Source organism: Medicago sativa, chromosome 4 (genome assembly GCF_051527215.1).
Source record: "Medicago sativa cultivar Bolivia chromosome 4, Bolivia_mono, whole genome shotgun sequence".
Taxonomy (NCBI): Eukaryota; Viridiplantae; Streptophyta; class Magnoliopsida; order Fabales; family Fabaceae; genus Medicago; species Medicago sativa.
The window spans coordinates 68564808-68580455 of record NC_140752.1 but is presented as its reverse complement, the minus strand read 5'-3'; the positions used below and the strand labels follow the sequence as shown (position 1 = coordinate 68580455).

The 15648-nt window shown below is 33.9% G+C and overlaps 1 protein-coding gene, 1 long non-coding RNA gene and 2 other non-coding genes across 4 annotated transcripts; 1 reads left to right on the top strand and 3 right to left on the bottom strand.

The window, feature by feature from the left end:
- Nucleotides 1-555: 555 nt before the first annotated feature.
- LOC146931143 (U2 spliceosomal RNA) lies at nt 556-749 on the top strand. Its single transcript, XR_015009029.1, has one exon. It is a non-coding gene; the product is annotated as a U2 spliceosomal RNA (small nuclear RNA).
- A 2658-nt stretch (nt 750-3407) lies between these two features.
- Nucleotides 3408-5809, bottom strand: LOC146931142 (uncharacterized). The gene is made up of 2 exons (XR_015006600.1): nt 5523-5809; nt 3408-3707 (listed from the first exon to the last, which is right to left on the bottom strand). It is a non-coding gene; the product is annotated as an uncharacterized LOC146931142 (long non-coding RNA).
- A 1797-nt stretch (nt 5810-7606) lies between these two features.
- LOC146931141 (U2 spliceosomal RNA) lies at nt 7607-7799 on the bottom strand. The gene has a single exon (XR_015009026.1). It is a non-coding gene; the product is annotated as a U2 spliceosomal RNA (small nuclear RNA).
- Nucleotides 7800-9009: 1210 nt separating this feature from the next.
- LOC146931140 (protein DETOXIFICATION 46, chloroplastic-like) lies at nt 9010-15095 on the bottom strand. The gene is made up of 14 exons (XM_085702617.1): nt 14524-15095; nt 14331-14425; nt 13263-13371; nt 13083-13138; nt 12732-12787; nt 11898-12036; nt 11484-11621; nt 11330-11398; nt 11113-11223; nt 10748-10876; nt 10508-10585; nt 9640-9711; nt 9498-9557; nt 9010-9414 (listed from the first exon to the last, which is right to left on the bottom strand). The coding sequence occupies exons 1-14, from the start codon at nt 14957-14959 to the stop codon at nt 9313-9315; spliced, it is 1650 nt and encodes a 549-aa protein (XP_085558743.1). The 5' UTR covers nt 14960-15095; the 3' UTR covers nt 9010-9312.
- Nucleotides 15096-15648: the final 553 nt, after the last annotated feature.

Sequence of the window (15648 nt, the reverse complement as noted above, 5' to 3'; positions counted from 1 at the left end):
GCAGTGTGATTGTTGTACAAAATGAACAAGGAACATACGAAATCTGAAAACTTTCATGTACCTTCCATTTTCAAGCTTAATCAAAGTTTTCACTCCTACTAGCCGCCAGCTAGTCACCACCGACGATGCCATCGATACCAACACAGGCACCACCTAAAGTTCAGTCATCAACTTTCTGACCTTAACATCTTGTTTAGCCAACATTTCAATATCCTTTGCTGCTTCCTCTTTCTCTTCCCAGCTCCCAAAGTGAAGCTTCTTCACACAATCTTTGCAATACAATCATTGGCACCTCCTTATGACTGCTATGCTTGTCCCAGCACCTTGGATTAATTCAAGATATTCAATCTTCGACTTTTCTTTTTGATATGTCAGATTAATAGGAGAGGTGACAGTGATACACAAGGAGAGAAATTGTTTCTTTTGGTATATTTTTGTTTGTACTTTGTTGCCAACTGAGTATTGTTTGTGCACTGCCATGTCCCACATCGGTCAGAAGCATGACAAGCAGGCAAGGCTTTGTTATAAATTTGAAACTTGTTCTTTGTTAGAAGCATACCTTTCTCGGCCTTTTGGCTAAGATCAAGTGTAGTATCTGTTCTTATCAGTTTAATATCTGATATGTGAACCAATGGTCCACACGATATTAAATTACTTTTTTTAGGGAGAGAGTCTGCCTAGTAGCTTGCTACTTGGGCTCTCAAGTGTCGCCTTTGCGTTGCACTATTGCATGGGCTGGCGCATCCCACCAAATTAGTTCAATGTTTTTTTCTTTACTTTTTTACAATTTTTGAAAATTTCAAATGTTAAGCCTAGTTTCACCACCTTAATTTCAAGTTACACTCTAAATTTAGATTTTTCTAGTTTCACCGCCTTAATTTCAAGTTACACTCTAAATTGACAAAAATATCCTTACATTCATTTTTAAATTTTCAACCATATTACCTTTTTTTAATTTCTCTTAATATTCATCTCCTCTTCCTTCATTTGACTCCTTCCCCATATCATTTTTCTCTTCCTCTAATTTTTTAATTTGGTATCATTTTCCCTCATTTAATTTTCCTTCATATGTATCATTTTTTGATGTGGCAGGAACATAAACACCTTATATAAAATAGGTTTCACAGACATGAACTTGAACTTTAATAGGTTTCACAAACATGGACTTGAACTTTAATAGGTTTCACGGAGATGGAGTTGAACTTAATTCACATATTTCAATTCTCATATATGTGTTGTAACGCCCGTCTTAATTATTTGATTATTTTAAAAAATATATATATTTATATATATGATTTAAGTGATTTTCATGATTGATATGTGTGAATTTTATGATTAATAAAGTTGAGTGGTTTATATGATTTATAAATTAATTATGTGGGTATATGATGTTGTGAAGTTGTTATGTTGTTATGACTTATTTTATTATTAAATAAAATAAGATATGAGAAATAAAATAAAAATATTAAAAGTGGGGTTGTGTTGTGAGGTGAGTAAGTTAAGTGGTGAGAAGAGTAATACAAGTATTATAAATAGAAGGTTTAGGTTGTGAGAATTAGTTTACAACGTACGTGAAACGTTTTTGGAGAAAAAGGGAGAAAAGCCAGAAAGAGAGAAGAACCAAGGGAGGGCTGCGATTATGCTATTACCAGGTAAGGGTGAGACTAATTTTCAATATTATTAAGGGTATAATTCTATAGGATGAATTTAGCATGATTAGGTTAAGTTTTGGTGAGAATTGAGAATTAGGTTTAAGATCAATTTGATGATTGAATCATGAACAGATGTTAGATTGATGCAAAATTAGTGTACAGACCTTAGATATTACTCAAGATGATAATTAGATGCTATTTGGATGAAAGAATCATGAAGTTAGGTGAAAAGTTGTGATTTTTAGGTTTCTGGCCTTACTGACATTCATCGCTCGCATCTGCGAGCAACGACACTCGCAACTGCGAGCTAGAACCCAGAGCTCGCAACTGCGAGCAAAGCAACTCGCAACTGCGAGTGACCTGTAAGCTCGCCATTGCGAGCAGAATAACTCGCCACTGCGAGTAAGGACTTAGGAACCCAGAATGCACGCTTTGCTCGCCATTGCGAGCAAAGTTACTCGCCACTGCGAGTTAGGCTGATAGTTGCCCAAAATTGTCCCGATGCGATCCTTTTCGCACGTGTAGTCTTAAGTTGACCTTAGAAGTAAGTAAGAGAGTTGTTTAGGATACTTTCATAAGCTCCAGAAGTTTGTTCAGGTGACTGAGATTAGTAGTGATGTTGCATGAATGTTATAATGATGCTTTATGATACTTATGTTGATGTAATTCATTCCTTAGATGATGTTAACGCATTCAAGTGTTATTAAATGCTGTATCTTGTTGCTGTTCCCTGCTATTGACTGTTAGTGTCTTGAAGTTGCATGAGTCGGTCTATGTTGTTGGAATTTAAGAAGTTGTCCATGATTATGAGTCGTACGAGTTGTTCATGTTGTTGTCTAAGTTGTTGGAAGTTTGAGTTCATTGCATACTCATTAAAGTTGGGGGCTTTAGGCCCGGCAGCCCTTGTGCTCATTAAAGTTGGGGGCTTTAGGCCCGGCAGCCTTTGTGCTCACACGTCGAAGAGCCTATTATGCTCATTTTTGTAGTTGATTCATACCACATGCATTTGCATATCAAGAAGTTTCATGATGGTTTAAGATGTTAAGTTGTTGAGTTGATAGAGTTGCATGGTCAAAGATGAGTTGTGTCGTCAAGTTGAGTGTTAAGTTGATTATGATTTGAGATGAAAATTAGTAATAGTATTTGATGATTGTATTTGTTATGAAATGAAAAATATGCTAAGTGTTAATTGTTGAGATGTTATTAATGTTTAACTTGTTAAATGCATTTTATTGGATTATATGCTTAATGTATTGATTATGAAATCTCACCCCTTCTGCGTATATGTTGCCTCGACCGTGGGTAATGTGCAGGTAATAAAGATTAGAGGCGTTCGTGAGTGGACTCCTCACTTGGTGTCTAGGTGCTCTGATACGTAACGGGATGGGGGCTTGCTTTTACTTCTATTCCTTACGTGTCTCTTTTATGAACTAATTTATGAGATTTTCCAATAAGGCCTGCGTGCCAAGACTTTTAAATGTTGAACTATTTTCCGCTGCAACAGTTTTAAGATTTTCATGATGTTGAATTTGAAGGATAATTATTATTATCCATTTTATGATTTAAATGAAGTATGTGACATTCCGTTTGTGATCAAAATACTCTGATTTATGATGAAATTTTAAAGTTGGGAAAACGGGGTGTTACATGTGTGGTTAAGCGTGAACTTAATTTATGTACTTTATGTAACGCCCTATTTCTATTAAAGCGATAAAACACACGAATATAACAAATATTCAAGAAATAGGCGCTACGTCTCATCAAAATAACAACAGTCATGCATATATATATATGTAATATCTCCTCAGTCACAGCGGATATAATCATACAACTCCAAATCAAACAATACATATGCCATGGTCAATTATCAACATCAACATAAAATCCTCCAAAGTCTCAACAATGAGTACATCTCAACATAAATAAAATCCAACAAAAGTAAAGGGACACCGACTAGACCTAATCAGAGCCCTAAACTATAACTCCAAAATGATAGTGGAGGCTAACTCCAGCTATCCAAGCATTCACCGCAAGCGGACTACTCCTGCACAGCGTCTACCCATCCATACAGACAGGTAGGCGGTCAAAACCACTGGAGGTTAGCATTACATCAATCATAATCAATATAATTAACTTGACATAAATAAACAGTTCAATTCTCAAATAATCATCATGAACATTTAACCTCCACATCCACATTCATATAACAACTTCAATCATTGCAAGTGTATAATCATTTAGCACACTCATCATCATCATTCATCATTCAATAAAACAAATCAAGACTCATGCAATGTGATATGCTTAACTCGATACATACATGCATGTGGTACCATATCACCTCAAGGTCGTCACCTTCGATGCAACAAAAACATCGTAATCACCTCAATTGGATATAAAATCCGTCACCATCAGTCATGAATGCATGAACATATGACTCGACTACAATGCATATATTCACACAAACAAATCACCTCAACATCACCAATACTTGTATATATGCAATCGACAACAATTCATCACCACTTAACATATATACAACCACCAACGACATCCATAATTCAACCAACAAATAGTTGTCACATATATATACCACCAATCATCTTCACATAAGTTATATCAACTATCCACAAAGGATTCATAAGCAATTGGCTCTCAAAAATCATTTTCAATCAAGTTCGTCTCTTCAAAGTCACAACATTAGAAATAATTGAGCATTTAAGCCAAAACCAAGTAAACAAGTTCCAATGCCTCAACTAAGCATACCTCTAGGCTACATATGAGTGCAGTAGAGGATACCTTGGTGTTTCACCGGCCAAGTGTGACGAAATCATGAAAAACTCAAAGTTCGTCTCACTTTATCACTTTTCACAAAAATTCTCATTTTCAAAGCAAAACAAGTTCAAACTTGATGAAACCAATCACAACCATTTTTAGAAATCATATAAACATTATACAACTTTAATCCCACTTCAATTTCCGGAGAAAAACGAGTTTTCGGAAAAATCGACGTTTGGACCGTTTTTCCAAAGTTAAGTGAAAGTTCACAAATTCAAGTCCAATTCGATTCAAACCATGTTCCAGTAGGATTAAGTGCATAAACAGAGGTTTAACAAGTGAAAAGAAACATTTTAGAAAGCCCGGATTGGTCCCCAAGTGCACGAAGCGAAGAAATAAAAGTGGCTGAACTGGGAGCTGCACGCTTAAGCGTCCTCTGCACGCTTAAGCGTCCAAGTTCCAGTAGCTTCTGGACTTAGCACGCTTGGAGCACACTTAAGCGTCCTAACCCCAGAAACTGCTCGCTTAGAGCACGCTGCAGCACGCTTAAGCGTGCTGTCACAGTTTATGTCAAAAATTGTTACGGGTTCCAACCCTTTTCACCCAAAAATCCCCATTTTGATCTTTCCAAACCCCAAAACTTAATCCCAAAGATGTTTATAGGTCATATATGTTCCAAAACACTTAAACATGCACAAGTTTTGAGATGAAAACATCAAAATGACAAAATTCATCAATTCACCAAACTTTCTCAACTTTCAACAACAACAACAAATTCATCACCAATTCATCAAATCATGATACCCAATGCATCAATTCATCAACAACAACATTTGAACATGAATTCATCCACAATTCAACAACCACAACATTATTCATCATCAATTTCACCCAAAACCCATCATGTTCATATCTACCCATTTTAACATACAAATTCAACAACAACAACACAATTAACATTCAGTTCATGCATATAATCATATCATCATAATTAAGCACGAATTTCTACAACAAAATCCCAATTAACAACTTAATCAAAGAATTAGGGATAAACTACAACTATTGATTATGCTTGAATTCTAACCCCCTTACCTTAATTCTTCAAAATCAACACTAAGGCTTCACTTTAGCTCCAATCCTAGCTACAATCCTTGAAGCTTGACCTCCCTCTAGCCTTCTCTAGATCCTTCTCTTCAAACCCTTTTCTTCTCTCTATCTCTATCTCTTCCCAAATGAAAATGTTGGCAAAAACCCTATTTTCTCTACCAAATAGAGTTTATATTGGTTCTATCTAATTGGGCTCAACTCACAACACCTTAATGGGCCTAACCCATTTCTATTCTAACCCAAAATGTTACTTCTCACTTAACGGTAAAAATGTAATACTAACGGTCACTTACCGGTAATAAAATAAATTTCTACAACTCCTTAGCACTTAGTAAAATAACAACTCTCACCAAGCACTAAAAATAATCCTCAGCAAAATTACTAAATTACCCCTACTCATAAAATAACCAAAATACCCCCAAGTCCAAAATGACTAAAATACCCTTCTAACACGAATTCTACAAATCCCAACCAAAAAATACACACAGAGGCAAATAATCACATAAGAGCACATACAACACACATAAAAGCAATTAATTAAATAAATCTAGTGAAAAATCGGACTGTTACACTTTATGCAAACAATGCAACGTAAAAAGAGTCAAAGCTCAAAGATTGAACTCTAATACTATCTTAATAACGCTACCATCTTAGAATTTTTGCAGAGATGACAGAAAATCCTCATATTTCCATTGAATACAAAATCTGATTCTACAAAAGTGTTGAAATGAAAGCAGAAAATATACGTTTATTCCTATGCAACTTAATCTAACTAAAGCTAACAAACCAACTAGTTAGTTAAATAAACCACTAAGAAGCTAAATTAAGTGATAAATCTGAAGTTTCCTCAGGTAAATTGCAACGATAATTAAAAACCCTATAAGGATGGCTTATATTGAATGAAGTGTTAGTAGTTTGTGTTTGGAACGGTCGAATTATTAATGTTGGAGGTTGTTTAAATATACCTTTTTTTAGGGGGAAAATATACCATATATATACTATGTGCCATAAAATAATAAAAATAATAATAATAATAATAATAATAATAATAATAATAATAATAATAATAATAATAATAATAATAATAATAATAATAATAATAATAATAATAATGATAATGATGATGATGATGTAGTGCAAATTTGTCAAATTCAATTAAATAAAAATACTTATTTTTCCACAAAGTAAAACCAATAAATATTGGAATTTTTCTAGTTACACAAAAAAAAGTTTTAACCTTGATCATAATACCAAAAATGACATTTATCACGTAAGTGCTCCAAAACCTTTTTTTTCATCTTCCATTCTAATTCTTAACCTTTCTCTCACAAATATTCATTGAAGGGGACCAAATTTAATGAAAGGTTAAAATCTGAATCAATTATTTTCATCAAATAATATAACAACTTTCTTTGCAACGTGTTGATAAGAATTTTTTGCATTTCAACAAGCGTCTAAAACGAGCATTCATAAAATAAAATAAAAACATTTTGAACGCATCAAGAGGACCAAATCAGTTGCTTAATTACCTTTTTGATTGTGGTATGCAAGTCTATTGAATTTGTGTTCAATATAATTATAATAATTTCAAACTTTTTTTGTTAAAAAAAAATTCTAAGATGCATGAAGTACATAAATTAAGTTCACACTTAACCACACATATATGAGAATTGAAATACGTGACCACACATATATGAGAATTGAAATACGTGAATTAAGTTCTACTCTTTGTTCGTGAAACCTATTTAAATGATACATATGAAATTTGAAAACAATGGATCACAAAAATTAGATATGGGAAAATGATATCCAATTAAAAAATTGGAGGAAGAGAAGAAATGAAATGGGGATGGAGACAAACGAAGAAAGAGGAGATGAATATTAAGAGAAATTAAAAAATGGTAATGGTTAAAAATTTAAAAAAGAATGTAAGGTTTTTTGTCAATTTAAAGTGTAACTTTAAATTAAGGTGGTGAAAATAGATAAATCTAAATATTAAAGAAAGGCTCAACCTTTAAAATATTCAAAAATTTGCAAAAAAGAAAGAAAAAAAAAATTGAACTAAATCGATGGGATGCGCCAGCCATGCAATAGTGCAACGCAAGGGCGACACTTGAGAGTCCAAGCAGCAAGCTACTAGACAGACTCTCTCCCTAAAAAAAGTAATTTAATATCGTGTAGACCATTGATCCACATATCAGATATTAAACTGATAAGAACAGATACTACACTTGATCTTAGCCAAAAGGCCGAGAAAGGTATGCTTCTAACAACGAACAAATTTCAAATTTATAACAAAGCTTTGCCTGCTTGTCATACTTCTGACCGATGTGGGACTTAGCAGTGCACAAACAATACTCAGTTGGCAACAAAGTACAAACAAAAATATACAAAAAGAAACAATTTCTCTCCTTGTGTATCCTTGCCACCTCTCCTATTAATCTGAAACATCAAAAAGAAAAGTCGAAGGTTGAATATCTTGAATTAGTCCAAGGTGATGGGACAAGCATAGCAGTCATAAGGAGGTGCCAATGATTGTATTGCAAAGATGTGTGAAGAAGCTTCACTTTTGGAGCTGGGAAGAGAAAGGGGAAGCAGCAAAAGATATTGAAATGTTACGATGTTAAGGTCAGAAAGTTGATGACTGAACTCTGGGTGGTGCCTGTGTTGGTATTGATGGCTTCGGGTGGTGGCTAGCTGGCGGCGAGTAGGAGTGAAAGCTTTGATTAAGCTAGAAAATGGAAGGTACATGAAAGTTTTCAGATTTCGTATGTTCCTTGTTCATTTTGTACAACAATCACATTGCAGTACAATAGCATACATAGTTTCTTATAAGCTTTGATTTTAATTTAAATTTGAGTCCTTAATTCTTTAGTGTTACTGGTTATTATATAAAAGTATCTGAATAGTTGGTTCATAAATTCCAGCAAGTGCAGATCCATAAAGTTAATGATGGAATTGGTTATCGCCAAAATATGCTTATACCTCAATCATTTTAACCAATTACCTAACTATTATAGTTAATAAAATTATGATCATGTCAAAGAAATTGAAGTCCAATCATTTTCTCGTAACAGTATAAATTTTAAGGAAGCCTCTATTCGCACTTAAGAACACTGCTTGATTTTTCTCAGCATTAAAGTTGAGTGACATGTTAGTAGAATTCATTCTCTATTCGCATGTTAGCTAAAACATACGCGTTATAGATCTCTAAACTAGAGGCAATAACAATTTAAATGACGAGATTATCATTTTGTTAGACCCTTGGTTGGTCTTGGCTTTCAGCTTTGCTATAAACTCTTGGCTTTCAGCTTCAGTGGATAATTAATTTTTAAATACTTGTAGGAATGAAGAAATAAATTTTACAACAAAATACATCCAAGAAATGTGAGAACACCATTTTACTCCTATGTCACTTAAGGTTTTTTCACATATAAAAAAAAAATAGTAAATGAATTAACTTTTGTAACAATTTTTAAACTAAAAAAATCTATTACTACAAAGGTGATATGTTCACTGTTCAGGGTGGTGGGTTCAATTCCCCATATCACATCCCATATTTCCCTACTTGGCTTCCAATACAAGTCAGGACCAGTAACTTCACTGCCCTGAATGGTGTCTACATTGAATAAATGTATTGTAAATGCAAGTGGTAACGTAATTTGAAATGAATGCCTATTTTGTAACACATTCTAATAGATTTGCAAACAACAGACAACATTCTTCTATTTGTGTATTTTTTTTCCTGAACTAATATTAAAATGGAGCTCCAAAACTATACAGTCTTCAACTTTTGCGCCGCATACCGGCTTACATCTTCTGAGTATAAAATACCACTGGGAGATAGAAGGCGCAGAAGGGCCATTAAAAACCGAGCCTAATAGACACAATATTTCCCTGTTAGAATATGTTTATGAAATAATACTAGCACTGTATATGAATTTTAGGTCCGAGTCTTACCCATTGAAATCCAACAAGGGAAAACCAACAGCCTTGCAGACCATATCTGCTTCGTGAGATCTGTCATAAGTAAATTGCGTTACATAAAAATTGGTCAAGCAATATTATTATGTAGACCAGCAGACCAAGCAAAATTTGTTACCAATAGTACAAGAGCACTTGAACAAAAGCATCCACTCGTTGACAAACTTATAAATCTTAGATCCAGTCCAGCCTGCAAAAGCAAATATACACAATTAACTAACAACCTTAAAATAACACTTGTTATATATGCATTCACTAAGCAAGCTAGATAAATAAAGTAATTTGTCATGACATCACAAATTAGTTACCATTATGGTCAAAATAGTACGGTTTACTGGAGAAAGTTTTCGTTAGACCTCTTATGAAGTATTATGAATTTATGAGAGGAAAAGAAACAGAAACTGACACTCTCAATTTCTGGGTAGTTATTATTTTTTCAATAGTAGATTTTTTTTTTTTTTTGAATAATTCAATAGTAGATATTGTAAGCAGTTACTTTGTAGCTCGTGTGTATTTTCTGTTTGTACAAGGAATAAATAAGGATAGACAAGACATAGTCAGGGATCCTAGAATATATGAGTGGTTATTTGGAAAGGGAGTGGTCCAAGTCTCTCGAATCCTTGGTAGGAACCATGTTTTTGTCCATCTGTTCTGTTTAACGTTTCATTTTTGTTCAAGTCTGTGATAATTGTATGTTCCATCTATGCTTGGGAACCTTTCTCCAGAAATTGTTCAATAATAAATAGTTGTTATTCATTAATTTATTGTCTAAGTACCAGTTTCTATTAGTTTAATGCAACTGCAAATAATAGACGCACATGTGATTTATTTAATGAAGTCCTTAAACATGAGCCTTGGTCTTTGCACTCGTTTGTATGCTAAAGATATAGGTCAGATACTGGTACAGTACAACGAGTACAGATACAACTGAATAAGAAAACTCCTTAAATAATAAATCCAAACATTCTAATCTAACATGAGCATACCAGCAATGTTCCCTCCAGGCCGATAGTTGCAGGTGTCACCACTAGCGCTAAAAAGTACGGAATCAAGATCCTATGCATCTGCATGATCACACAAACAAGTTAACCACCACTAACATAAGCCTTAATTTCAAACCTGTTTATTTCATAAAAACCTCTGTATTTCCATTGGTTATCCTGCCCCCGCAATGTAGACAAGGGCGATAGTGGAAATTTCTGAAGTTTAAAAAATCAAAAACTGACCTCCTGGATGACCATCTGGTCAGGTGTAAATGTGTAGGGGAATAACCACGGAACAAATGTTCCAACTATCCCAAAAAGCAGCCCAAGTATAGCTCCAATAGTTAAAAGAGACCTTAGAAGCGACCTAGCCTGTCAATATATAATATAAATTCAGGGAACTTTTGAATATACATAACAATGTATGGAGAACATTGTAAGGAAAACATCGGCTCATTGTTTAAAGCTACCCCTCAAACCAAAAAGAAAGAAGATCCACCTACATAATGTGTAATTCAACTGAGCACAAGAGAGAGCTCTAAAACCGATACTGTATATATGAGGTTGGAGGAGAGATCTTTTGAAATTAGTGAATGAGTAACACCAACCTTTACCAAACTCCGATTTACTCCGTACATCAACTCAGGCATAAATGATTGAGCAGTTTGGGAGATAGGTTCACCACATACTGTGCACAACGTAAAGATCTGAACCATGACCTAACATAAGAGTTGAGTTATCAATGATCGTGAGTTTGGTGTTCAGAAAATGTGCAGATAGACAGCAAAGGAATAGTTGCAAAATACAAGGCAAAGTAAAACTAACTTGATGAGCAGCCGTTGCATGTGTACCCATTGATGTAGCAAAATATACAAGTAGAGCGTAGAAAGCCATCTAAACATCAAAACTTTCCGTTACATTTAAAGGATAAACTACTCAAGAAAAAGAGCCACAAATAGAACAAAATATTTTATTCAACCTTTAACACCAATGAGACAAATACAGGAGCAGCAAGACTAAATATTGACAGAAATTCCTTCCCCGAAGGAATGGAGAAGGAAAATGCCTTGTATCCCTTCTCGATTAGAGTTTGGCTCATCATATATGAAGCAACAACCTGAAAACAAGAAGGGGGTGTAAAAGACTAAAAAAAGCAGTGCAAATTCATTATTTCAGTAAATTGAAAATAGGACAAACGATATATGATAGCATTAACTAATTATGATGTGTGGAAAAATATTATGAAAGATTTTTCTATTGTGTGAAGAGTACAACTAAAAACACTAATCTAATTAATGAGCGTAATACAAAATGCTAATTTTTACATAATATGTGCCTACAACAATAATTACTTATTACAACAACATGATGTATGTGAGTTTGTTTAGCATACTTGTGATGCCAATGTAGCCCAAGCAGCCCCAGCAATCCCATAGCCTAAATATCTGCACAGAATGATATCACCAATTCCATTTATAATACTAGCAACAGCCAAAGCCTTCAGGGGTCCCCAAGAGTCTTTCATACCAAGACTGCGTGATAAAATGTGGATAACAAGAATATGAATTAAATGAGAACCCAATAGTTATGATATTACTAATTTAAAATCATAAAAAGCAACAGTCTTCAGTCTACTTCACATAAGCTATTTTCAAGGTGGTTAATAAACATGTCAGTTTAAATAAAAATTTAGGCATTAAGAGCAGAGAGAACATTTTCAATTAAATATAAGAGGCAGATGAGATATCATAACACGGCCGAAATTTTAGCCAGATGTGTAAAACAGTATATAAGATTTGACATAAATTTTGCAAATTTCAAATTTTATTAAGTAACACGGTTGAGAGTCCATGTAAATCCTAGATGAAAAAATGGGCAGAATTCGCCCACGAAAAGAAAAATAGGTAAAAAAATTGGCTAAGTATAAATCCTATGTATGCTGAGGAAATAAAAAATGAGATAGAAAAACTGAATCGTAAACAAAGTTTAGGTTCGAATTCCATAGATAATATAGATAGTATTGTCTATAATATATTGGATGAGATATGACCTGTAGATATGTTTATTAGTGGGGGAAATCCTCACCTTACAAGCCGGTTGGGCCAAACTCATCCTTACAAAATTGGCTTGTAAGACAAGGACCTCCCCTTCTTATAAACATATGTTCAGGCCATACTCATCCAAGGTGGAACTCTTAACACACGAGAAATAAATAGTATATTTGCACCTTGCGCTCTGAGCAACCAATCCAACAAGTAAAGAAGGCCATGCCAATCCTCGAATCTAACACCAAAAGAAATTAATTCAGTGTGACTAAATCAAGTAGAGGTCGATCGCTTCCCTTGATCAATTTCAATATATGTAAACAATGAAGAAATGAAAGCAGAATCTTATTTGAAAGGTTGTATTCTTTATTAAAAGAAATGTTGCCATACAAACCTTTATATTTACTATTAAAAGAAATGAAAAATGAGACTGCTCATTTCTCGCCATAAATTGTTTTATGATTTCTTGAATTTTAAAAACATTAATTACAATCTTAATTTGAATTGAAGGATAGTAATCAGAAGAAAAATACCTGGACATAAGTATTAGCTGCAGGTACTAAATGTACATTTGTCGGTCCAGTAAAAGCTGAAAAAGGCATAAATTGAACAATTCATCAGTCATGGGTAGGCTCTTTTACCATTTATGCATTAGTGAATTACTGTTATCCCATAAAAGGGACACAACTGGGCAGAGCTCTTATTTTCAATACCTGCGAGCGTTGTCGCACCAAATAACATTGTGAACAGTAGCATCACCAAGCCACATACTAATCCAATGAAAAGCAAGACAGATATGTGATGCTGCACTTCCTCCCTATCCTACACAAACATATTTACTCATGAAAAGCAGGGAAGTAAATTCTAAAACTTCTGTGTGCATATAAAGACATGAATGTGATACATAACAATAACAATAATATCCAAAAGTTTGATGGTTTTCCGTCTTATTTTATTGTATGAATGCATGCAGATGCACTTGATCATACATTTCTCTTATATATTATCCTCCGCTGTTGTCATTGTTGGGAGTACATAGATCACATCTCTTATCTCTCTTATATAATCATCATTTACCAGTTATGAGTCTCGCACATCATTATACTTGCATCATCAATACCATCCAACAAAGCACGCCACCTTACTCCACTACCATAAAGACTTTTGATGCAAGAACCCATCTCATTCTCCCATCAAGTTAACACGGCCAAAATACCACTTGTTGGAGAGTCCGTAAAGAATAATAGGGACAACAAAAGACTGAAACAACACATTTCCACTAAACACCTTAGAACATTAGACATATGAGTCACCTCTCTTCTATATCATTAATTTACTCATTATCAGCCAATGTGGGACTAAACACTCAAAGATGAATGCCAACTCTCAGTTTACAAATACATATTCATCACTATTTTCTATCCAATAAGAAAAGGGGAATAAAAAAACTGTCATCCCATAAGAAAAAGAAAATAAAAACACTACAATTTCAATCCATTAACTTATCTGTTATCGGTTATATCCATTATCCGCTATAAGGTAGCTTATCAGCTATCTGATTTTTTTTTTACTAAATAGAGATTCAAGATCAACAAAAGACCCAAACTTGCACATCTACACCAAAAACTTAGAATATTTACAATATGAATCACATCTCTTATATCATTGATTTACCTCATTCACAACCAATGTAAAACTAACCACTCACACAATTATAAGTTCACAAATGCATATTCATCAGTATTTTGTATACCATAAGAAAAGGGGAATAAAGAACTAACCTGTTTAGCAAGTGCAGTAGCAACCATATTCGACGTAGCAATCGACAAAAACATAAACAAGTATCCCAAATAATCGCAAAAAACAGTAGCAGGACCTGCTCATGTAGAAACCAAAATCCATACACATCACACATACATTATTGCGCAATTGTAATATAATGAAACAGTGAATGTGATGAAATCATAAAAATACCTAAAGCAGCAAGTTCAATTGAACTTCCTTGACCAACAACAGCAGTATCAATGAGACTCATCAATGGTCCACATAACCAAAGACCAATAGCAGGTCCAGTAAACAATACAATTTCCTTCATCTGAATCCATATACTCTGTTCAACAAGTAGTTCCTTCACTTCTTCTTGTTCTTGTTTAGAAGAAACCTCGCTGATTTGTTCTTGGTGTTCAGATTCGTTTCTGACTTCTTGATTTTGAAGTACGCGAGGTGTTAGGAACCCTAAGCGACGGTTCCGGCTCGAGGATGTAATAATGCGTTGGTTTGTGGAATGGATGGTGGTGGTGTTGTTGAGAAGGGAATGAAGAGGTAAGCGGCAGTTTGAATGGGAAATGAGGTTGCGGTTATCGAGGTGAAGAGTGTGGTGATTGAAATGCAGTGAGAGTTGGTGTGCCATTTTTGAAGTGAAAGAAAAGAAAGAAAGAAAGAATGGTTTGTTTGTGTTTCTATTGTTGCAGCAATAAGTGTGGGAAGAAGATGATGACGAAAAGAGAAAGAAAACGAGTGGTTGTAACGTTGAAATCCGCGGGAATGGTAGATCTCCGGAGTTTTTTATTTATTTTTTTCATGGTGAGAGACTTTTTTTTTTTGAAGGAAGTTGGTGAGAGACTTTTGTTTTGCATTTAATGTTAAATTATTCTTTTTTACGCATGTCAAATATAAATTAAAAATCCTTTCAAAAATATAAATTAAAAACATTAAATAGTTGTAAATTAAATTAATGAATGATATATTATAAGGTCTTGCTAATATGTACTCTCAAAAGTCTACAGTAAAAATATTGAAATTGTTAGGACGGATGTCATGAATCATGATTGGAATTTGAATTCCAACGCCTCCACTTATATGCGTAAATTTATAATGATCTTGTTATTTTGTCTATCTAAAAAAATTATGTACTCTAAGAAAGATTTCAAAAGGATTTTGTATTAATATAAATACTTTTTGATCTTAAAATATTGAATACATGACTTTTAAAACATCGTTATCATATTAAGTTCCTTACATGTGTCCTTAACAAAAATGTTAAAAAAGTGTTCTTTGACACTAATCAAGGAAACAAATATAATATAAATGTCTTTTAAT

What these genes read in the sequence shown, in the direction of transcription:
- LOC146931140 (XM_085702617.1), bottom strand. Translation starts at nt 14,959, where the DNA reads ATGGCACACCAACTCTCACTGCATTTCAATCACCACACTCTTCACCTC. An exon ending in TTGGTTGCTCAGAGCGCAAG is followed by an intron (nt 12,037 to 12,731) that starts GTGCAAATATAC and finishes TTTATCACGCAG; the next exon opens with TCTTGGTATGAAAGACTCTT. An exon ending in ACCAGATGGTCATCCAGGAG is followed by an intron (nt 10,586 to 10,747) that starts GTCAGTTTTTGA and finishes GTGATCATGCAG; the next exon opens with ATGCATAGGATCTTGATTCC.